This window comes from Macrobrachium nipponense, chromosome 45 (genome assembly GCF_015104395.2).
Source record: "Macrobrachium nipponense isolate FS-2020 chromosome 45, ASM1510439v2, whole genome shotgun sequence".
Lineage (NCBI taxonomy): Eukaryota > Metazoa > Arthropoda > Malacostraca > Decapoda > Palaemonidae > Macrobrachium > Macrobrachium nipponense.
Genome location: NC_061105.1, coordinates 51,397,444 through 51,422,210, shown reverse-complemented (window position 1 = coordinate 51,422,210; position 24,767 = coordinate 51,397,444). Strand labels below are relative to the sequence as shown.

General features: G+C 43.1%; 1 protein-coding gene across 1 annotated transcript; it reads right to left on the bottom strand.

The window, feature by feature from the left end:
- Window positions 1-942: 942 nt before the first annotated feature.
- Window positions 943-1,296, bottom strand: LOC135214244 (early growth response protein 1-like). Its single transcript, XM_064248308.1, has one exon. The coding sequence runs from the start codon at window positions 1,294-1,296 to the stop codon at window positions 943-945; it is 354 nt and encodes a 117-aa protein (XP_064104378.1).
- Window positions 1,297-24,767: the final 23,471 nt, after the last annotated feature.

Below are 24,767 nucleotides of genomic sequence, written 5' to 3'. Positions count from 1 at the left end.
ATTTTTGGGACTGATCTGTATATAACTTTATCAATTCATTATGGAATGGCTTAAGACTTATTGGACACTTTACTGGTATTGCTGTGATGATATATGTCATATTTCACAACCACAGCTTCAGTACAATTAAAGTTATCAAACATTTTCCAAATTATACATTTCTATTTACCCGGACATTTTGTCTTTGGCATAAAAAAATTGAAAAGGCCTAAATCAATGGGCATCCACCTGAAATATGTTCAGTAGGGGTCATATTAACTGACATGGATGCCTGCTCCTAACATTCTGTACTCCCTTAAGTGAAATCTGAAAATTTTACCTCGTCTATTCCTCCATCATAACCTAGATCTCCATTTCTTATTCATCTAAGTGACTCTTCTATGTCTATGTAACCTTTATCCAGTTCTTCTTGAAATCTACCTGCCCTTCCACGGTCTTTCCACCTTTCCATTCTACCAAATACTTATTCTATATATCTGTTCTTCACCTGCTTCTTTTTTTTTCAGTCACTCTTTGCTTTTGAACTGGCTTCTTTTTTTTATCTTTTCTAGTTCTTCTTCTGAGAGATATTTAGGAATCTGTGAGACTATTGATATTAAAAGTCTCGTTGTGGTGGCTGCAACCTTTTCAGCGGGTAAATGCGCTTCATTTATTTTTTCCTCGAATATTAGATTCTTACATCTGCCCCACCCCTCATACCTTGAGTATGTGAAGCAAAAGAGAAGGATTTTCTTCTCCTCAAGGGACCACTTTGAATTTTTTTTCGGTCCCTCGTCTTGTATGAGTTCTCATGTGTCTTTTAAGATAACTTGATTGAGAAAAACTTCTTTGACATATAGAGCAGGTATATGGTTTCTCTCCTGTATGAGTTTTTGTGTGTTTTGAGAGACTACTTGGATCAGCAAAACTTCTTTGACATATAGAGCAACTATATGGTTTTTCTCATGTATGAGTTCTCATGTGTTTTGTGAGAGCACCTGAATCAGAAAAACTTCTTTGACATATAGAGCAAGTATATGGTTTCTCGCCCGTATGAGTTCTCATGTGTTTTTTGAGGGTACTTTGAAGAGAAAAACTTATCTCACATATAGAGCAAGTATATGGTTTCTCTCCAGTATGAGTTTTCATGTGTTGTGTGAGAGTACTTATTTCAGAAAAACTTCTTTGACATATAGAGCATACATGTGGTTTCTCTCCTGTATGAGTTCTCATGTGTTTTGTGAGAGCACTTGGATCAGAAAAACTTCTTTGACATAGAGAGCAAGTATATAGTTTCTTTCCAGTATGAATTGTCATGTGAATTTTAAAATGACTTTGCTGAGTAAAACTTCTTTGACATATAGAGTATGAGTTTTCATGTGGCATTTCAGGTTGCACATGTGTGAAAATGTCTTTTGGCATTCAGCACAAGTTATTCGTTTCCCTGCTGTGTTGCTTCTCTTTGGAGATGCATCTCTTTTACCCACACATCTATTTTCTTCTGCAATACAGACCTTCATTCTACTTTCATCATCACAGCTTGGAGAACTGTCTTCGTACTTAATAGACTGGGATGAACAGTTCACATCAAATTCATCATAGTAAACAAATTCTGGTTCTGCCTTGATTTCTAAGAAGAGGTCTACAAATGAAGAACCTTCCCCTGTGCTTTCAGTAAGACCCTCCTCCAAAGTCTCCTCCTCTTCTTTGATGAACAGCAGCAATGATGATGATTTTTCAGCTTCCATCATCACAGGATGTTCTATATACAATACTCAATCTCAGTTAGGATCTGAAGAAAGTTTCCTCTGTTTGGAATACTCTGAAATAACAAACAATATGAGAAAAACATGTTCTGAATAGCACCATTCATTCGTAAAACTCAAAAATAAGCATACTCAGGGACAACAAATATCATAATGCAATGATCATTTGGACACAATTAGTCTCAAAAGAAATAAAACAGCCTTGGATGCTGTTTGGTGTCAACAAATTTATTCAGGCCAAAGTTAGCCAACAATTCAACCAGCTTCTGCCTTAACTATTTACAGAAGTATGGTTTTTTTTCTTATATGAACCGCATGTACTTTTTTAGGTAAAAAAGGCTACTTGGACACCCAGTGCACATAAATAATTTCTATCTAGCATCAGTTTCCATGTAATTTTTGGGACATGGCTTGGAGAAAAACTCCTCTGGCTAGGTGAATGGCTACTTCTCTCCAGTATGGGTTCTCATAAGTATTTTGAGAGGAGAGGAATGATAAAAACCTTTTTATGTATTCAGTGTAAGTGAAAGGGTTCTCTCCAGTATGAATTTACTGTGCAATTTCACTTCTATTCAAATGTGTACTATAAATTTTTGGACATTCAGAACAAGTGAATGGTTTCTCTACAGTAAGATTTCTGATGTGTATTTTGAGACTTTGAGAATGAGGAAAAACTACTTGGACATAGAGAGCAAGTGGGTGGTTTCTCTCCAGTAGGAATTCTCATGCCAACATTGAGATAATTTAGGTGAGTAAAAGTACTTTGGCATTCAGAGCAAGAACAGTACCGACAGTCCTAGACAATTTACAATGGGAGTTCCATTCCTATGTTGCATCATTAGACGAAAATCTCTGTAAGCCGAAAAATCATCAAAATCCCAATTAAATCTTACTGTAAATGCTTTGGGTGTATTGAAAACTATGTAAACTGCATTTGTATTGAATTTTTCATAAACAGTCCTAATTTTGATTATTCTCCCTTTTGGAGCCATATGTCTTCCTGCAGATCAGCGTCGTAGGCATTGTGACCCCAAAATACATCATAAACTGCAAAATATTTTCTGATAAATATATTTGAAAATTGTCATAACCTCTGAACATTGCAAGCCGGATTGGTTGTAAGATGGGGACTCACTGTATTCTTATACATAACACCACTCTTCACACCACAAAGGAACCAATTTGTTACAGATATGAAAAACAATTACTATATCAGTTAATAAATATGACAAATTTTCTAAGACAATTTGTATTTTTCATACTACAAACCTGAAGTCTTAACATCAGGATAATTTCTAGTGTCTAGCTGGATCCGGTTAAATCGCAGATGAAAGCAAGGAATCTTGCGAGATCTGGCAACGCGTGTGTATATCAGGTGAAGAGTGGTCAAGGACCACGCATCTACACCACCGTGTCAGTTTTTCCCAACTCAGGATGTCTTAACAAACAGAGGGGCAGCTAGGAGTGGGCAGTACAATGTTAAGACCTCAGGTTTGTAACCATGAAATACAAATTGCCTTAGAAAATGTCATTTGTTCATGCACGAACAAACCTTCAGTCTTAACAATAGGATAGACTTATACTTGGAGGGAGTACAAGACATTCTAAACCAGCTGGGGGCCTACCCACCAGTCCAGCTCCAGAAGAAATAACTTCTGGAGAGGTACTGAAGCCAATGAGAAGCGACGTACAATGATATATGGGAAAATCATTGCATAGGGAACCAAAGAGAAACTTTGACTGTCCAATGACAAACCAACACACCAGGGTTTGTTACAACTCCCAACTCCCCCTTGCCAAGAAGCAGAGCATATGCTACCGAATAGAGGGTTGGATATTTGTATACCAAGTGACCACACAATAAGTATGACTACCTTACTCACATGTATCAGACCAGTCCAGCAAATGACATGTCTATCCCTTAACCCACCCAAAGGAAGAAGGAAAGGTACAAAAGAAAGAAAGAGATCAGCCAACTCCCTCATTCTCTCATCCACACAATCATCTTAGGTAAGATACAAAAGTGCCCTGTTAAGGGCAATGATGAGTTACACAACCTGTTGGGCAGCCACCACAGGACCCAGGGAAAACGTGTCCATAGATCTGTGGGTAACATCCTTGAGATAGAAAAAAGTGAATGTGGACTGGCATAACCAAGTACCAGTGCTCAGCACTCTATGTACAGCCAAGTTCTTTTTGAAAGACAGAGAGGGACCAATACCCCAAACGTCATGCGCTCTAGCCTGCACAGACATGGCGGCCGAATCATCAAGAGTCAAGTATGCCTGTCTGATGGCTTCCCGTATCCAAAAAGATAATAGTATTCTTCGACACCTCTTTATTTGCACGTCCTGTGCTAACAAAAAGTCTGTGGCAGGCTGGCCTAAGGTGCCGTGTCCTTTAAAGATAGCAACAAAAGGTCTTGAGCATCACCATCCACAAAGTCATTCAGTGATGGAATGGAAAAGGAAGTGAACCTATCATCGTGCACAGAGGGATTTTGGGTCTTGGCTATGAATTCCGGGACAAATTCAAAGGACACTGACCCCCAACCCATGGTGTGCTTCACATCATAGCTCAGACTGTGGAGCTCTCCCATTCTCTTTGAAGATGCCAAGGCCAGGAGGAAAACCGTCTTGAGCGTCAAGTTCCTGTCAGATGAGCGACGCAAAGGCACATATGGACCCTTAGTGAAGCTTCTCAGAACCAAGGAAATATCCCACGTCAGAGGCCTGAGCTCCCTAGGAGAACTCAATTGCTCAAACCCCTTAACCAGCAAGGAAAGTTCCCAGGAAGAGATGTCGAGACCTCTAAAGCATAACACTAAACTCAGGGCCGCCCTGTAGCCTCTAATGGCAGAAATGGACAAACGTTTCTTATCTCTGAGAAAGGTTAAAAAGTCTGCTATGTGCTGAATAGAGGTTGCAAGTGGAGAAAAACCCTGTTTATGACACCAAACACAGTAGATTGCCCATTTGCCTTGGTAAACTGCAGAGGTTGACCTTCTGAGACTGCTGGATATTTGCCCTGCTGTTATCTGAGAAAAGCCTCTTGCTCAAAGGAGATACTTGATAGCCCCCAACCATGAAGAGACAGGGATTCTACTGACTGGTGGAACCTTTCTGCATGCGGCTGACACAAGAGATGCCGCCAAGGGGGAATTTCCCTAGGAACCTCTGACAACAACGACAGCAGATCTGGAAACCATTCCGCCTGAGGCCACAGAGGGGCTACCAAAGTCATCCTGAGACCCTGCAAACTCATAAGCCTGTCCAGAACTTGATGGATCAAACAAAATGGATGGAAAGCATACACCTCCATGTTGTCCCAGGGATGTTGGAACGCGTCCTCCGCTAATGCTAAAGGATCTGGAACCACTGAAAAGAATATCTCCAGTTTCCTGTTGAACTGAGTCACAAAAAGGTCCAGTATGGGTCTCCCCCAAACCTGGAAGAGCCTGTCTAAAGGGACTACTCTGTGCCTGGATAAAGCCACGTCTCTTCTAATCACGAGAAGGTTAGCCCATAAATTAACACTGAGGTGAGCCATATATGAAAACGCCTTGCCTCCGGACTGCAACAAACTGGCAAGAGAGGAAGTACTCACCAACCCCTCTGGGGACCTGTCAGAAGCTATCTTGGAAATGACTGTAGACCAGAAGTCCAGCCAAGAAAACGTCTGCAACATGGAGGCTGCTGTAGATTCCAACACCGAGACATCTTGTGGAGACAGGGATGGAGCCACCAACCTCATCTATTCCAAAGTCAATCCCGGCTTCAGATGAATTATGTCCGGGTTAAGATGACGCGACATCAAAAAGCAGAGTTCGTAGCATAGTACTTCCTATGCCTCGTGAGAGGGGGGATAGCAGCTTGGCAGAGCCCCTAGAGCGAAGTGAACCGTCCCGATCTGAAACAGAGACGTTAACCTTATGCAAGACTGATTGGACGTGCCCTGACAAGGGAAGTTGAAACAATGACTTGGGATCCTGAGTAGCTCCCAGCAAGGCTTCCAAGCAGGAAGGAGTGTAAGACGACCGAGCCTGAGTCGTACTCTCCAAATTGTTGAATCCATGAATGAGGTTGACAACTTCTGTAAAGGAAGACAAAAACTCTCGCATGTCTCCCTCCTCCTGCTCCGGCAATGGAGACCGACGACGAGAAGGGTATGCAGGCTTATTTAAAGCACCTTCCTCGTTTAAATTAACAGAATAACCAGCAGCCAAACAGCCCAAAACACAAACTAACCTGTCTGGGCTGGATCCAAGCGCCAACTCCCGCTACGAACCATCCACAACACTAGGAACATCACTATGCACTCTCCCAACAGATGACTCTAACATGGCCACGAACGGGCACGGGTGTGGCAGACGTACGAATGTGTGCCAGTGAGGAATCCCAAACACTCGAGATAGAATGAGAATCCCTTGGAGTTGAACTCCTGGAAGTACAAGAGAGGGGCAGGCAAGCACTCCTGCTGCACCAACTCCGTGCTCACAACTTACGACCTCTTGACAGGCACCTTGAGATCTTTACGGCGATGAACAGGCCCTGGAGAAGGAGGAGTGGGAGCACCTTCAACATGTGCACGAACGAGGGAGGTTGCAACACGCTCATGACTCGATGCAGAGGACGAAGCAGCCACTGCAGATCGCACAGGGAAAGATACACTAACACTCTCCGAAAGACCAGCACTCCCAGGAACACGGGCGTATTGCTCCTCACTCACAGATGAAGAAAGGGCAAAGTCCTTAGCCTTCCAACGCTTGATACACAGACGTGGCAGAGATGGGGGAGAAGGAGAGGAAGACAGCACTGGCAGCTTACACAATCTCTTCGCAGGAGGCAGGGGCGATGCAACACGTTGCTTCCAGTCCTCCCAGCCGACATGGCAGCCCACTTATCTTCCAAATCAGAGTCCAATCTCTTAAGAACTGCCTGGCATAAAGCCTCAGACAGATCAGTAAGAGAAGGGTCCGACAACATGGAAGGGAGATGTAGCGAACTGGATGGCAGAGATGACATCACGGCAGCAAACAATGACGACACAGATGAGCGAGGCAGTGCAGTGGAGACGACTGGGAGTGACATCGTCAATGGAAATGACGTCATGAGCGGCGATGACGTCACAGCTTCCAATCGATCCAAACGACAAGCAGACGCCATGGTGGAGGGATACAAAATGACTGACCCGTGAAATCACTAGTCGGGCTTCTGTCTGACTCGAAGGAGGAGGGGGGAGGGTCTGGACAGCATGTGGAGAGGGGTAGAGAGCATCCATGAAGTGCATCAGCAAACCCTCCAAGGAGGGTGGAACCCGTAGACCAAGAGTCCCCCAAAGCACCACCATTCTGGATGCCTCCAACTCTGAAATAAAAGACAATGATGAAAAAGTCTCCTCCCTCTCGGGAATCAAATTAACTCCCGAAGAAGAAGGGGCGACATTACATAAATGAGCCTGAGGGTCTCCACATACTTCAAATGACGAATTAATGGAAGAAAAGGAAGGGGACAAAGGCACAACACTAGTACGGGGTGTTACAGCAGCAGGAGACGAAGCATTGGGAAGAGGAGAAGAAAAACCTCCCCATGAAGGGGGAGTAGAAACCCTACGATGCTCCCTCTTACTATAAAATAACTTCCACTGCTCTCTAGGCCACGCACAGCATTCCGTACAAGGATTTGGTATTTATTCAGACAGCTGTAACTAAACTGTAATTGACCTTTGAAGACTACAAGACGGTACCACAGTTTAGTTACAGTTGAACAAAAAATTATTCCTTTGAAATCTTGTTCAGCAGGTAAAATAAAATAGGCAAACGTCAACTGCCATAGACTAACTCAGTTGGGAATCGATCGAGGTGTTCGGTTGGTGGGCAGCAAAGAAATGTAAACAAAGCCGCTATGTTTGAACTGCCCAACCACCAGAGCCATATGTTCATTAAGTGGAAGATGGCGCACTAGGGGGAGGTGAGAAGGGAAGGTACAAGTTGACTGAGTGACTACTAGCTCGCCATGGAATAGTTATATAGATCTGCCAGATAACAATCAACTTCCCACAAAAATGTAACACTCGGGTAGAACGATCTAAAACTAATAATAAAGAATAATTTGGGAACCTCACCTTAAAGGGGTGGAAGGTACAACTCGGCAGGTGCCTTTACGAATTGTGAAACCGCATCTTGGGGTCTTGAAAATGAAGTTTAAAATATGCAACAGACAAGTACCCGACGAAGTTGTATAGCCTATGTCCGTATCTAGGCATCCTCTCCCGAAGTTCCTTCCACTTCCTCTCGATGGTATTGGTATGGTCAGAGGTTACTGGGTCCACAAAGTTGATGGCCTTCTTTTGCAAATTGAGTCTGCACTCGCTAACACAATGGGGTCAAAAGACCTACTTTCTTAAAAGCCCATGATCTTGACACAGCTAGATTAAGCGGTCATAATGCCCCGAGTAATATGAAGAGAAATCCTTATAGTAACTGAGGTACCAATTGTTACAGGTTGGTGGTAGCGGGACCTTAGTAAGGGGCTCGGAGGAGCGTGAGCTTCCAGGATTACAGGCAGCCATGATGTCTGGATCAGCAGTGGTGTTGATGTACGGTATGGGAGAGGAAATCATGGGAGAGTGGAACATACGCAACAGGGTAGGAAGGATGGGGTGGGGTAGTAAAAATGCACAGCTGCTATTGGCTGAGAGGGTGGGGGGTTGACGTAAGTGAACAAGTATAGTGGAACCTCTACATACAAAAGTCCCTACTTACAAAAAATCCAGGTTACGAAAGCAAAGACGAAGATTTTTTTGCTTCTGTGTACGAAAATAATTCAGGTTGCAAAAGGGCAAAGTCTATGATTCGCCCGGACCGCCGAGAACAATTTTAAAACTAGTGCGCCGCCAACTGAGTAGACTCGCCACCATCCTCCCGCTTTCCCATTGGTTCCTGATGCTAGTCACCACTGTAAGATCCTGCTCTCCTATTGGTCAGCATTTGTCCCATCATCCCTCTATGTAAAGGCGTCCTTCGACCACTTCATTGCATCAGCATTATCGTAAGCACGTGGAATTCGTTTGTTCACATAGATTTAATTTGTTAGCGTAAATTCGTGTTAGTGATTTCGCTTTCTTCGTAGTAAGTTACTTTATCGTGTTGTGTGTGAACTTAATCAACTTACGTTATTAGCCATGGGTCCCAAGAAAGTTGCTGAATTTTACGGAAAGAAGAGGATGGTTTCTATGGAGACAAAGATGGAGATAATTAAAAAGTATGAAGCTGGCATGCGGTTGAGTGTGATCACTAAGGAATACAGCGGAATCCGTTGACGATAGGCACTATCCTTATGCAGAAGGTAGCCATCAAAGCAGTTCCACCTTCCAAGGGCGTGACTATTTTGTCCAACAAGAGGAGCCACGTGCATGATGAGATGGAGAGGCTGCTTCTTGTATGGATTAAAGACAAAAGAAATCGCTGGAGATACGATAACCAAGACGGCAATCTGCCACAAGGCCAGCGTTATTTTCGGTGATCTGATTGCCAAGGCCGAAGACAATGGAGGAGAAGGGACATCGACGCCAACCCCAGACTTCAAGACTTCTCGGGGGTGGTCTGATAAATTCCGTAAACGGACTGGCATCCATTCGGTGATACAGCATGGGGAGCCTGCCAGCTCGGACACAAAAGAGGCCCAAGCCTTTATTAAGACATTCAACGAGATGACGATCAAGGAAGGCTACAGTTTTCAGCAAGACTTCAACTGTGACGAGACTGGCCTTTTTTTGGGAAAAAAAATGCCTTGTCGGATGTACATCACACAGGAAGAGAAGAAGCTACCCGGGTATAAGCCTATGAAAGACAGGCTTACGCTTGCACTTTGTTCCAACGCCAGTGAGGATTGTAAGGTCAAGCCCCTACTTGTCTATCATTCCAAGACTCCTCAAGCCTTCAGGGCTCACAAAGTGCTAAAGGAGAAGCTTCCGGTGATGTGGAGGGCTAATGCGAAAACCTGGGTAATGAGACTTTTCTTCACTGAGTTGGTAAATCTGTGTTTTGGCCTGACAGTGAAGAAATTCTTGGAAGAGAAGTGCCTCCCTCTGAAATGTCTGCTGTTGTTGGACAATGCCCCTACTCACCCTCCTGGCCTCGAGGGAGATATCCTAGCAGAGTATTCTTTTATCAAGGTTCTTTATCTTCCACCTAACACCACCCCTCTCCTCCAGCACATGGACCAGCAAGTGAAATCGAACTTCAAGAAGCTGTATACAAAACGTCTTTTCAAGAGATTTTTTGACATCACTGATACCACAAACCTCACCTCGCATGAATTTTGGAAGGAGCATTTCGATATCGTGATATGCAACTGACTCATTGATCAAGCTTGGCAGGAGGTTTCGAGGCGAACCTCGAATTCTTTGTGGAGGAAACTCTGGCCTGATGCCTTATCCACCCGAGATTTCGAGGGATTCAACGTGGGCGAAGCTGATGCAGATTCAGAAACAGTTGATGATCCTGAAACTGTTTCGCAACCAGATCTTGACAAGATCGTTGCACTCGGCAAATCCATGGGGCTGGTCGTCAACGAGGACGACATCAATGACCCTCTCGAGGAGCACCAAGGGGAGCTTACGATGGATGACCTTAAGGAGTTGGAGGCCATGCAACATAACGTCATTCAAAAAGAGTTCTGTAGCAGCAGCGAGGAGGAGGATTGCTCTAGCTGCTTTTCAAAAAGTGCAATCATTTGCAGAAAAGAGAAACCCCGAAAAGGCTTACACAGGTCGTATGCTTGCGCAGTTCAATGACATTTGCCTGAGTTGTTTCAGGAACATTTTGAAAAGCAGGCAGAAGCAATCTTCCTTGGATAGTTATTTTTTAAAAAGGCCTTTAGTAGTAAGCAAACAGGAAGGTCCAAGTGATACAAAAAAACAGAAAATTGAAAGTGGTGAAGACATTAAAATTTTGTTTAAAAAAAAAAAAAAAAAAAGTATGTAAAGTATAAAAAAGTAAAAAAAAATGTAAAAATCAGAAAAAAGCAAAAATAAGAAATTTAATTCTAAGTTTTTGTAAAGTTAAGTGTTAATGTTTTCTGCCATTCGTTAATGTGTTTTGTAAAGTTAAGCGTTCATGTTTTCTGCCATTTGTCCTCTTCCTCTGTCGCCACTTTTGGACATCACCTTACTCGAAAGGTAAGGTTCCACATTTTACTACATATGTACGTACCCTGTACACTAATAGACTTTATTTACAGGTACTACAATAAAGTGTATGTTAGGTATTGAATGGGCCAAATTGTTGTATTTAATTGTTTATTGGTCAATTTAGCTTTATTATAAAACTTACTGTGGTGTTTTTGTAGGGCTTGGAACGAATTAGGCAATTTACATGTAAGACGTAGTTCGAGATACGAAAAAATCAGGTTACGAAGGCTGCTTCGGAACGGATTAATTTTGTATCCTGGGGCACTACTGTACTTAACGAAAGAAGATTGTGGGTGTTAAGGGTAATAAAACAAAAACTGTCGGGAAAGAAGCTAATGGAAAATGTGTAATACATTCATAACATCCATTAATACACACATATATATATATATATATATACATATATATATATATGTATACATATACATACATAATGAACATGATTAATGGTATATACTTTTAATAATAAATGTTGAGACAACAGTTAATTGTAATTAACACATATGTCGGAATTGAGGGGAGTTGATTTCACACGTATGTAAAAATTAACGGAGTATTTTAAGAAAATAAAAAGAAATGTGCAATACTGAAAATCTAACATATAGTTTACCAAACTACCTACCCAACCTAACCTAACCTAACCAAGTAGTCCGACCCCCATACCCACCCTTAAAGAAAGACTAACATCACAAATTTTGAAAGTAAATTGTACTTTTCCTAACTATAAAAACCTGAGGTCCTTTACATAAGGAATTATTTTCGGTGTAGCTGGAATTATGGCCGTTAAATTCTTGACCCAGGTGGTTAGGCAGTAACTACCATCTGGCAAGCGGGTAGGCCAGCCTGCCCAGATGTAAACACTCCACTTTGCCTTTTGGCCCAGGTTCAGATTGAGGGGTGGCATGAGGTGGGCATATATGTAAAGGACCTCAGGTTTGTAGTCAGGTTTGTATAGTTAGGAAAAATACAATTTAGTTTAAGAAATTGTGATTTGTTCCTACACGATATACAAACCCTCAGTCCTTTACATAAGGAAGACTCACTGATTGGTGGGAGGAAAATGAGTGAGCCTCTAGAAATGGCTGGATTTCTACACACCTAGGCTACTCCTCCTGGTCGTAAGAGCGAGGAGGAGTGCCCTGCCTCTGGCAACTTGATCAGAGTATAGGAGCTGCATGATCAAGATTCAGACTTCTGGGCCTTTTCGAAATGAGTGAAGAATCGTAAAAAATCCGAAAATGGGCTGTGAAGAATATTAGAGTTGGAGGCATTAATGCAAAGTTCTGGGAAGGGTTTGCACTATTGCCAGTCTCCTTCCTCCCCTTGCTAGAAGAAGGAGTGGGATTGCTTCTATGATTCTGATAAGAAACATAAAAAGGATGCTCTATGTGTAAGCTTACCGCATCAATCGCCCAACCAGCCAGAGTAAGTTCGATTCCTATCCTCAACATAAAGGAAGAGGAGTGGAAGGACGAGGTGGGGAAGGTGGAGAGGCCAGTCACTCTCGCATCCTTCTTACCTCTAGAACTGCTCACCATAAGCGAGATGCAACTTGTCCTCTTGAAGGAGCCAGGTAAGCAAACACAACCTGCAAGTATCCACCAAGGACCTGTGGGCAGGCCCGAAGGGAAAGATAAATATGGTCACAATGAAACCTTATCTATCTCTCTGTCCAACATATTCTTTGGAATGATGACAAGTACCCATCCACTGGACTATCCAACTGCAGAGAAGTCTCATGGTCTCGTAATATTTGGAGAAAGACATGTCATCAGACACTTCTGCAATGGCAGTCCGCAATGGATAAAGACACCGACACTCCATGGCAGGTGTCGATCCTTATGGGTACAGCAACCCGCCAACAGGACAAAGTAATGACTGATCTGGATCAACCAATACAAGGTCCACAGCGTAGCTCATGACGATCCCGAACGCTTCAACAGCTGCTGACTGACTGCGCTCAGTGTGAGCTGTTGCATCCGAGATGTAGTCACGTGGCACTCGTCTTTTGAAGGGTTATGCTGAGAAACCATACAAATCGTCTATCTTGTTCGCCACTGATGTTGGGAGACGAGATGATGATTCCCTCAAGGTATGGGCCCATCAGACAATAGTCAATTGCCTTCTAGAGACCGAGGTCCCTGATGGCAAGACAGAAGTTCTCATAGTAGTTGAATCTCAACTAAGGAGAAACAATACTATATGCTAGTGAAAGACTAAGGTGAATGCGGACCTATGTCTTCACAGTTAAATCGAGAGAAGTCAACTCTCAAGATTCTGAATGTAGAAAAAGTCCCGTCAATGACACCAACCAGTGAAGATGGCTTCAATCCCTGTTGTTTTACAGAGGACTGAAAACGCTAAACCACTATTTCATTGCTGTTCGGTGAGAAGTTGGAGTTTGCAATGAAAGCGGAGCACCTCTCAGTAATGAAAACACAGGGATTGTACTGCCTGAAGAACCGCTTCTCATGGGCTGGATCAGGGAGGACATTTCTATTTACTTTCGAAGCAGAGCTGGCAAGACGGGGAACAGGCGAAGTCTTCTGATATTCATTTACAATTCGGGGTGAACAAAGAATAATTGCACACCTACGAATTACGAGATGCATTTATAAGACAAACTCAGATTGTCTGAAGAAATCATTCTGCGTCATCGCAATGGCAGGTGCGATGAAACAGAAGACTAGGCTACAGACTTCTGTTACCGTAAGGTAAACAGAAAGATGATAACGAGTTTAGTGAGACATCTCTGTCTGAAAATTCTTGCAACAGCAAAAGGCGATGCAAGAGAGATGGTAATACACGTATGCAAGAATTCCAGCCAACCAGAGACCTAAGTCTGTGATTGCCGGGGAGAGATTCGATTTGGTAGTCAATCATCGCAGAGGAGGAGAGACAATGTCCGACCGAACTATCTCGGAGAGCCAGCCATACTGGCTGAGGCTGGCAGGCAGCGCCATACACTGCTAGCTCTCGCTTACTTGTCATCCTGAGTTGCCAGGTAATCCATTCCATGAAGGAATGCATTCGGCTAGAACCATCAAGCACAAGAAAATTACGCTCAAGCATTTGCCTTTTAACTGAAATGGGAGGGAAGAAAACCCTCTTACTCGGTGAATGCAAACGCTGTGGTATTGTTGTTGTAAACAATACCACTAGTATCTCAAAATCAAAACCAGTAACTCTTGGGAGGCTTGCAAGGCAGTCCTGAGCTGTTGTTCAATTAAGAGAAGATACTATTCCTCTCGGTCACATACCCATAAAGTTAACTACAGTTATGTGCCTACTACTTGGACAACTCAACTGATAACAGAAGCGTGTCACGAGAGAAATATACATAGTATATTTGTAGGTTCCTGTACATCGACCTCCAGCCTCAATTCTCTTCCATTCTAGGAACAAAAATAAGGACTGAAAGCAGACCTCCTTCATTCTCTAATGAAGAGAGCGAAGGTGAAGTTTCCCGAAGGAAGACTTTCACGTTGATAACAGGATACTGAAGACGACTAGTTCAAGCCGAACTGGATGTTCCCAAAACAGTAGCACTGGAGAGGCATTCAAACTCTTGATGCTATCCATCCTGCACGGATTGACGTATGTTCGGTAAAATCCTAGGAATGAACCAAAAACATAGTCTCTGGGGGTTCGAATTCCAAGGAGTAACCTCCACTGAATTCCTCTTATTTCCTTGTTTCATTCTAGTATAACCAAGAAGTAAGGAAAAAAAAGAGAAGAGGATTGACTGTTATTGCCCGTTCTATCCCAGGGGTGACCGGGCACTGAGGCGATGGACCGTCCGGTCCATCCATGGCCGAGCCCCTCCCGAGATATTCTTCCTTCAGCAGCAGTACTTCCTTCGGACGCTAGAAATTCCAGTAATAACAATTACCAGGAATGTCTGTCTCGACAGCGTGTTTGGAAATTACAGGAAAACCAAAGCACTCCTGAGATGCCAGAAATTCAAAGGAATTCAAGCATTCGGCGAGATTCCTGATTACTGTAGTAACAATTATCAGGAATTCTCGTCTCGCCCACTCTGGACCGTGGTCTCGCCTAAGTGTTTGCAGATCGTAGAAGACAAAAATACTCACAGAGTGCTAGAAATTCCAAAGAATTTTAAGCGCTCAGCAAAATCCCCCGAATTTCGTCAGACGATCATTGGATGGTGGTCCTCCCTGATTCCCGTAGAAATCGAGAAGGAATGGGCAAGATCTTTCCTCAACGAAGGTCCCTCCAGGAATGCAGTCCCCAACGCTGAATCCTACAGGGAACGCTCTGCAGGATCCTTCCCATTCACGTCACCCCTCCCGGCGTGGCCATAGGAAGAGAGGGAATGGGGGAGGAAGACTGGACGCTCTCACTCGCCTAGCCAGCGGAACTAGCAGCCAGAGAAGTGAGTCACGGGCAGCCATCAACCTGCAGTGATGAATGCTCCGAGAGTCTAGGAAAACATTACCGTCTGGAGAAAACGTTTTCCCAAGAAGGGTTATGAAACTCGTACTGTAGGCGAAACGTCTGCCGCCACTGTGACCGTCGTCTGGGTGGGACTGAGAGTGCACCTGACAGGAGAGAGCCAATACCATCCTCTGACACATCCCAGTCCTCGTCGAGGCCGAAATCTCTCAAGAGGACCGAAGGGGGAGCCCACACCGGTCTCTGCATGCGCAGTCCAGCAGGACCGTCACATGAAGAATGATGCTGGTCACTCCGCAAGTCTAGGAAAGTGTCATCGTCCTTGCCAGCCCCCACGATCCCCTCTAACCACTTGAGCGTATGATCTGTTCAGTCCCAAGACCGAACCAGGCTTGTAGGCTCTCGTGGCAGGACTATAAGAAGCGCTATCATCACAGTCACTCCTGTTCGCCTTGTTCTTCCCGATGTAGCTCGAGGAGGTTGAAGGGACAGGTGAAGGAGACCTGACGCTTCTACCCTGCCTACCAGTACCAGCAGAACCAGTAGGCTGGGAGGACTGCAGTCAATTGCCAACCTGCAGTGGCAATCGAGCTGCAGGTCTGGACCAGCGGTCTCCTTGCGGAGAAGAGCTGGACCGAGGACGGTTGCGTTGGTCTCGTGCATCAGGAGAGCTGTTACAAGCGCTCCTACCCTGCCTACCAGCAGAACCGGTAGGCTGGGAGGACTGCAGGCGATCCCCCACCCGCAGTGGTGATCGAGCTGCAGTTCTGAACCAGCAGTCTCCTTGCGGAGAAGCGCTGGACCGAGGATGGTAGCGTCAGTAACGTGCATCAGGGGAGCTGCTACCAGCTGTCTGGTCCCGATGGAAGCGACGGTCGGGTGACTGGTAGTGTCCACTAACGTGGTGAGAGCGAGCATCGTCCTCACGATGCCACAGTCCCAGAAGCAGTCGAAGCTGTTCCTGGAGACCAGGGGGAACCTCAGCCCAGTCTTGCCACGTGAACGGTCAGGTGGGAACATCACGTCAACCCTGGTTACCAGACGATAGCTGGGCGAGCGATCGCCAGTCTGGCAAGAGTCACCTGAGCAACTCTTACCATCCTTCCGCTCCGTGACTAGGTCCTGATGGTGAGCATACTCAGCCGTCTGGACCTTGGCTGCACGGTCACCCATAGGTGACCGTACATTTGGTGACGCTTGCTCGTGAGCCATCGAGACAGTTCCCGGTCCAGAGCAGGGAGAGGAGGTCCCAGCGGTGGCTGGTACCTCCATGGTCCCCGTCTTCTTCCCTGAGGAAGGAGAGACGGGCCCCATTTATGGAGGAACAAGAGGACCAGCAGAAGACCCACCTGCCTCACCGGAGTGAGACAGACCCTTAGAAGTCCCTGTGCAAGACATCTTGTGGGGGGGGGAGGCCACCTTCTTCTTCCTCAATATGGGGGCCTTGGAAGTCGAAGGGTAAGAGGCGGCAGAAGATGACGATGAAGACGATGACGACACCTTCCTGTTCTTCTTCGCCAACTTCCTCAGGATGGCAGAAGTTCTCCGATCCAGGAAGGGGCTGTGGCGGCTGCCGAAGCAGCAAGCCCCAGTGCGATCTGGGAAGGAGAACCTGACGGAGCAGCAGTGGAGAGAACGCTTCCTCGAGGAGGGTTACGAAACTCTCGCATGGCAGGCGAAGCGTCTGTCACCACCGAGACTGGTCAGTGGCGCGAACGTGACCGTTGTCTGGGTGGGGTTGAGCGTCCATCTGACTGGAGACAGCCGATACCGTCCTCCGACTCATCCAAGTCCTCGTCGAAGCCAAAACCTCTCAAGAGGACTGGATGGGAGGCCTCCACAAGTTTCTGCGTGATTTGTCCACGGACCATCATGTTAACCCAGGGAACCAAGCAATCACCGCAAGAGCGATCACTGTGACACTACTGCCCAACTTATGAAGGGATTTAGTTTCCAAAAAACCATCGTTTTTGGAAAAATCCTATCCCAAATATAGCCTAGCCTGCACTAGGGTAATCAGTACCATCTATACATATATGGTAGCCTACCCTACACTATACAGTATAATCTATAAATATAAGGTAGATATCAATATGAGCTAATTCTGATAATTTAGTACAAAGAGAAATTGAATAACACTAATAACAATTAGCCTAATGTACACTATGGTATATTGTATGTATATACAGCAGCCTATCCTTAAGTATACTCTATACATATATGGTATACTAATTATTAATATCAGCTAATTCTGAAGGTTCAATGCAGGTTGACTTATGATAATTCTGTACAAAAAGAAATTGAATAACAAGAATAAGAATCAGACTGTAATGTAAGGGGTATTCACCAAGATTCAGTCCATTGTAGGCATAAGTGATCAGTGTCAGGCTGCTCCTGCCTATGTAAAACTAAAAATCAGAAGAGGAGGAGGAGGATGATAAAGCTGCTGAATCATCAACTCGCTCCTCTTTCCTTGAAACAGCTGTTATAAGATGCAGAAGATCGAGGCTCAAATGTCGGGGAGGGGGGCAGAAGACAATGGCACTGGAACCGTTCTCTTAACCCTTAATGGACGGACACCCTTGTGTGAGTAACAATAACAGGTTTTGAGTGGTGGATACAATACCGCCTGGTGAATATCAATACAGTATTACGCGCCATCGATTTGGTAAGAGGTGCCATTACTTCTATAGCCCATAAATTCACTAATGGCAACTTTTAGATTGGCTAAGATGGGAGACTGGGCGGCTCAGAAGCTTAGTTGTGACCTTCACTTCAAGGGAGGATGTACTGCTTCTGTGTCTCACTTGACATCATTTTATAAATTTGCTGATAAATATACTAAGGGGTAGCTGTTGTTTTTGGTTCTTATCTTTTATGATGGTACGTTATGGAGGAGTTATGGGAGTTCCATTTGACAACGTCCTAGAGAGGAGAGAGAGAGAGAGAGAGAGAGAGAGAGAGAGAGTTTTGAGTGAGTTTTTTGGTCAGTTTTTAGTCTTTAGGCAGAGCTTGTGATGGTCAGTAGTGTCGGCAGCAGTCTGTTGAAGGCATTGATAGCCAGTTAAGTTGTGTGTTTTTTGTTTGTTGTTTAGCTTTTGTTAAGGTATGTTTGCTTTGAAGTTGTTGTGCCTGTGTTGTTAGATTTGTTGTGCTTGTGAGTTCCTGTTGGATTATATGTGTTGTTGGTGAGCTGTGTGATTTCTTGGTGTTGTTAGTGGGTGTGTATGTTGTTGATTTTTAGTGCTAGTGATTGTTTGTGCAGTGGTCTTTTGTTGTGGTTGTATTCCTTGTTTGTTGTTAGGTTGTGGTTGTGTTCCTTGGTTGTTTGCTGTGTTGTTGAGTTGTGGTTGTGTTTCTTGGCTGTTATTGTGTTGTTGGGTTGTGGTCCTTGGTGGTTGTGTTGTTGTTGAGTTGTTGGGTTGTGGTTGTTGATTGTGGGTGGTGTCTCCACGACCTCAACCAGCGGACAGCACAGCATAGCCCTGAGTATCTGCAGTTGGGTGAGTACATGTGTTTGTTTTTGTTTTTTTGTTCTTTGTGTGGGTAGGTCAATTGTCCTGCATGTATTCAGTATTGTGAAGAGGAAAGTGTGACTGAGGGTGAGTTTGGTAGCTGGATTGATTAGGTTTATGTGGGGGGGATTTGCCCACTTGTTTTTTAAGCTTGTGATCCCACCACAACGTCAGTTATCGTTGCAATTTTGAAAAGAAATGTTTTAAAAAACATGTATAATTAAAAAAAAAGTTACTATATGGCTAATTTCAGTAAATTTACTGAATTCTTTTAACATTTATACTCAGAATCTGTTACTGATTTAGTCCTTATCTGTTATGATACAGTGGGAGCTGTAATTATAAGGTTGTCTTGTAAAAAGAGGACCCACAAGAGGCTGTAAATTTGTATTTAAACTTCTCGTGGTCGGTAGGGATAGATTTTTAGGTTATTTTTCTTACACTATGTTTATTTGCAACTCTTCCTCTTTCCATTGATGCGTTTTTTTTTTTCTTAAATTGGCTGACCTCAAAATTTGCCCAGTCTAGGGTGTTGCATACTGATTTTTCATCCAGGCTCTTAAGGGTTAAGGAAGCACTCCAACGTCAGTTGCATGGTGTTTTTCATTCTTCATAAATGACTCAGTAACATGCAAAGCGTCTTGATGTGCTCTCACAACTTTAGCAAACCGTTCCATGTTCCCATCCATTTTATTTAAAGGTTTCAGTCCATGTTCAGATGAGGCAAACGTCTCTGCCAATTCTTTTGCTCTGGCGCTTGAATATCTTCTTCCTCTGCTCTTTTCCTCTCTTCTGTAAGTGCAATTAAATCTTCTGCCGTTAGCTCTACATCTTGCACATTTGTAAGTTCTTGGATATCTTCCTCATCAATTTCTAAATCTAAACTTTTCCTAAGAGTCAAGATCTTTTTATCAATTTCCGCAACTTCTTCACCTTTATCGAAACCTTCAAATTAATTCACATACACTTGTAGCAGATTTTTCCAAATCCCATTCATACATTATTTCTTTACTGCCTTCGATGCCTTTCCAATGTTCATAATGGAGTTCAGAACATTTCATCCCTTCCAGAAAGTTTTGAAATCTTTCTTCTCATTATCTGTAGCCTGAACAGCCTAGGCAAATGTGTTCTGAAGATGACAGGTCTTAAACGTAGCCACGACGTCCTGATCCAAGGACTGTATTAGATAAGTTGTGTTTGGTGGCAGAAACAACTTTTACATTTTTGTTAATATCTCTGATGCGCTGAGGGTGTCCCGGAGCATTGTCTAGAATCAGCAGAATTTTGAAAGGGATGTTGTTATCCCTACAATAATCTTTCATCTCTGGAATAAAGCAACGCACAAAGCGGTCTTCAAAGAGCATTGCAGTCTTCTATGCTTTCTTATTATAACGGTAATACACATAAAGCGTATGCTGATCAATTCTCTTTGTACCCTAGGATTTTCGAAGTGATAAATCATGAATGGCCTAAGTTTATAACCTGCCACATTTCCAACTATGCAGAAGAGTCAGTTGATCTTTGTATGTCTTAAATCCGAGCATCATTGTTGCTTCTTTATGTTTTGTCGAAATTAAAGATTTGCTCCGGCAAGTACCAACCCTTCATCAACAATGATTTTATGCAAAACATCCTTAAATTTAGCAGATCTTTCAGTATCAGGCGTGCTGCTTCAGCGCTAATTTTCACAGTATGAAAATTATGGCGGATTTTGAAAATGAAACTATCCAGCGTTTGCTACAAAACTTTCTGAAGGAGCGATCCACGAAAAACCTGTCCTCTCACAAGAAAATATCATACATCACTAATAGAGCGGCAGCCCGGACCATTGAGATACAACGAACGAGATACCGACTGTAACCCCTACTGGTATTTAGGAGTAGACTTGTAAACTGTGAAACTGACCGTCTGCCGAAAATATATGGGTGGCTTACTTAACAAGCACCACTAATTGCTCGTTAGATTTTGGGTCTAGATCCAATATATGAGATACCAGATGAAACTAATATATAATATATCTGCAGACTCTACTGATTATAGAATGACCAGTGACAGACATTTTGGAGGGTGGGTTCCCCCTGACAGACGCACTGAAAAGGGGGTGTTAATTGGATCTAGATCCAACTTAGGAGATACCGAGTAAAATTTACACTGCAATAGCACTGCACATCCTAGAATACTGTGGTGGTAATGACAGACGTTTTAGTGGGTGGTTACCCCCCGACAGACGCCCCACAACGAGTGGGGAGGGGGAGGCAGGATCTGCATCCAACATTGGAGATACCAAGTAAAATTTGTACTACAATAGTTCTGCACATCCTAGAATGCTGTGATGGTAATGCCAGACATTTTAGTGGGTGGTTACCCCCTGACAGACACCCCACAACGAGTTTGGAGGGGGAGGGGGAGACAGGATTTGCATCTAACATGGAGATACCAAGTAAAAGCTGTACTTCAATAGTTCTGCACATCCTAGAGTAATGTGGTGGTAATACCAGACATTTTAGTGGGTAGTTACCCCCTGAGAGACACCCCACAACGAGTGGGGGGGAAGGGGGAAGGGGAGGGGGCGACAGGATCTCCATCCAACATCGGAGACACCAAGTAAAATTTGTACTACAATAGCACTTGCACATCCTAGAATGCTGTGATGGTAATCACCAGACATATTAGTGGGTGGTTACCCCCTGACAGACACCCCACAATGAGTGGGGAGGGGGAGGGGGAGGGGGAGACAGGATCTGCTTCTAACATGGAGATACCACGTAAAAGCTGTACTACAATAGCACTGCACATCTCAGAGTACTGCGGTGGTAATGACAGATATTTTAGTGGGTGGTTTCCCCCGGACAGACACGCCACAACGACTTGGGAGGGGGAGGGGGAGGGGGAGCCAGGATCTGCATCTAACATTGGAGATACCAAGTATAATTTGTGTTATAATAGCACTGCACATCCTAGAGTACTGCAGTGGTAATGACAGATATTTTAGTGGGTAGTTACCCCCTGAAAGGCACCCCACAACGAGGGGGGGAGGGGGAGGGGGAGCCAGGAACTGCACCCAACATTGGAGATATAAAGTATAATTTGTACTATAATAGCACTGCACATCCTAGGAGTACTGTGGTGGTAATGACAGACATTTTGAGGGTGGTTACCCTCTGCCAGACACCCCACAACGAGTAGGGAGGGGGAGAGGGAGGGGGAGACAGGATCTGCATCCAACATTGGAGATATAATGTAAAATTTGTACCACAATAGCACTTCATATCCTAGAATGCTGTGATGGTAATGCCAGACATTTTAGTGGGTGGTTACCCTTTCACAGACATAACCTATGATTGGAAGGAGAGGTGGGACACCTTGAAATATTTCAAAATCTATCATAGGCAATATTAATATTAGAAATATGGCAAGTATCTGAAAATCGCGAGCCTGATAAAATGTAAAAGGCAAAAAATTCAAGAAATATTGTGATGTTTCAGGATGAGAATTACTGCCGGAGTTATTTTTAAAAATTCCTATTGAAGTATGGAATATTTCACTTCATTAATTCCATCACATTTATATAAATACTATGTGTGAGACTTTCTAGGCCTGGTCTACTTCCACAGTTTCACACACACACACACACACATATATATATATATATATATATATATATATATATATATCTATATATATATATATATATATATAATATAGATACTATATCATATCCTATTAGCACTATCCTTTGGTTTAGTTATTATCACACAAAGTATTTGATCTGAATGGGAGGGGGTCACAATTGGGAACAGCTACAAGTATGTGTGCTGAGCCATTTTTGAATAATTAAACCAGTCATATGGTGCCACTCTCAGTTCCTCTAAAAAAAGAAATGTAAGATAAGTATTCTCGCTTTCATAGCGTCTTTGGTCGTTTTATTTTCTTGCCTATAGTTAGGACACTACAGCCATGTCGAGGTTCGTAGCCCAACGTGTCTTACCATAAATGAATTGTTCTTTAGTTGCTGTTGGTTCGTGTGGATGAAATGAAATTTTTATCGGATATGGGAATTCAATTGATATTAAGACCAAAGTCCCATCATAAAGAGCCGTTTTAACACCCACACATTCACAAAGAGATGATGTATCACAACACAAATAATTACTGGAAACGGAAATGTGAATGAATTGTTCAGGATAAGCTAACTATAAATATTAAAACATTTTCCTCCATTTTATTCCCCCTCCCGAAGTTGACGATCATACAACTTGGAGCTCCTGACTCCCAAATTAAGTTGGCCTATAATATCATGTCAGTTAACTAATAGTCCACTTATTTTCGGCTGCCTCACTCAAATTGATCTGTACACTATCACCAAGTATCAGGTACCATATATATTCAGGGAAGAAAATCTAAACTTAAATAAAAATGATACACCGTTTGATGTTTAAAGCCAGCCGAGTGCGTTTGTCTCTTAACTTCCCGCCGGCACGCACCACAGGCAGCCTATGTAATGTGTTTCAATACATTCTATCGATGCTGGCTTTGACGACCATTATTCTGCTAATTTTCTCCCTAGTAATATTTTTTTCTTTATTTGTTCATTATATCCAGTAGACAGGCACTAACATCATATTATATCCTCACGTCTGCTCAATGCATTTACCATTGTTAATATGATTTATAATGCGTCTCCAACAGTCATAAAAATTTGACAACCGAATGTGCAAATATGTCAGCTGTGTGCAAGGCATAGGGCGTCAATCACTGGAGTAGCGATCTCCCTGCCGAGAGTGACTTCGGAAGGCCATATTGAAAGGTCTCGGTCCAGCTCTTAGTACTATATTTTATTACTATTGCTTTTTTTAATCTTTATTATTATTATTATTATTATTCGACCCAATTTCACAGAGAAAAATTAGCTTACGAAAACACACCTAAGCACTCCAACCATTGTGGTCAGGCCTAAGCATCTGCTTTTGGATCTAAGCAGTGTCAATCATAAATGGTTCCTGTGTAAATACAGACTTTCTTTGCATATGGTAGCAAAGCACTAACTAAACAGTAATGTACAATCACTAACCACCAACACTCACAATGCACTTACTCAGTAAGCACTCACACTTGCATACATTCTATACACACACACACACACACACACACACACACACACACACACACACACACACACTCTCAATAACACAAAACACTCTGAATACCCAACACTCACTAGGCATTCACTATACACTAAATGCTCACTAAACACTTGAAATACTAAATTTACTAAATATTCATTATACCCCAAACACTCAGTAAACATTCACTAAACACTCACTTAATCCTAAACATTAATTAAACACTAAGCATTCACTAAACCCCAAGCACTCATTAAATGCTAGCTTACCAAACCCTAAATACTTATTAAATACTAAACAGTGAATGAACATCCACTCATTAAAAACTTAATAAACACTTACATACTAAACATATGCTAAACACTAACATTCACAAGACATTCACTAAACGCTCACTTAAAATTCGCAAAACTTACACTAAAACCCTAAACACTCACTGAATACTTACACTAAATATTCACTAAACACTACCATTCACAAGACATTCACTAAACATTCACTTAACATTCACAAAACATTTACTAAAACCCTTAAGACAAAACATTCACTGAATACTTACACAATAAACATTCAATAACATTCACAAAACATTCACTAAACCCTAAAGACTCAGTAAACATTCACTGAATACTGACACATTAAACAGTCACTAAACCCTAAACACTCATCAAACACTTGCTCATAAACATTCACTAAACGCATACTCACTAAACCCTAACAATTCGCTAAACACTGACTCATTAAACATTAACGATAGAAAAAATTGACAATCGCAC

Excerpts from the sequence above, each read along its gene's own strand:
- LOC135214244 (XM_064248308.1), bottom strand. The coding sequence starts at position 1,296 with ATGACAATTCATACTGGAAAGAAACTATATACTTGCTCTCTATGTCAA.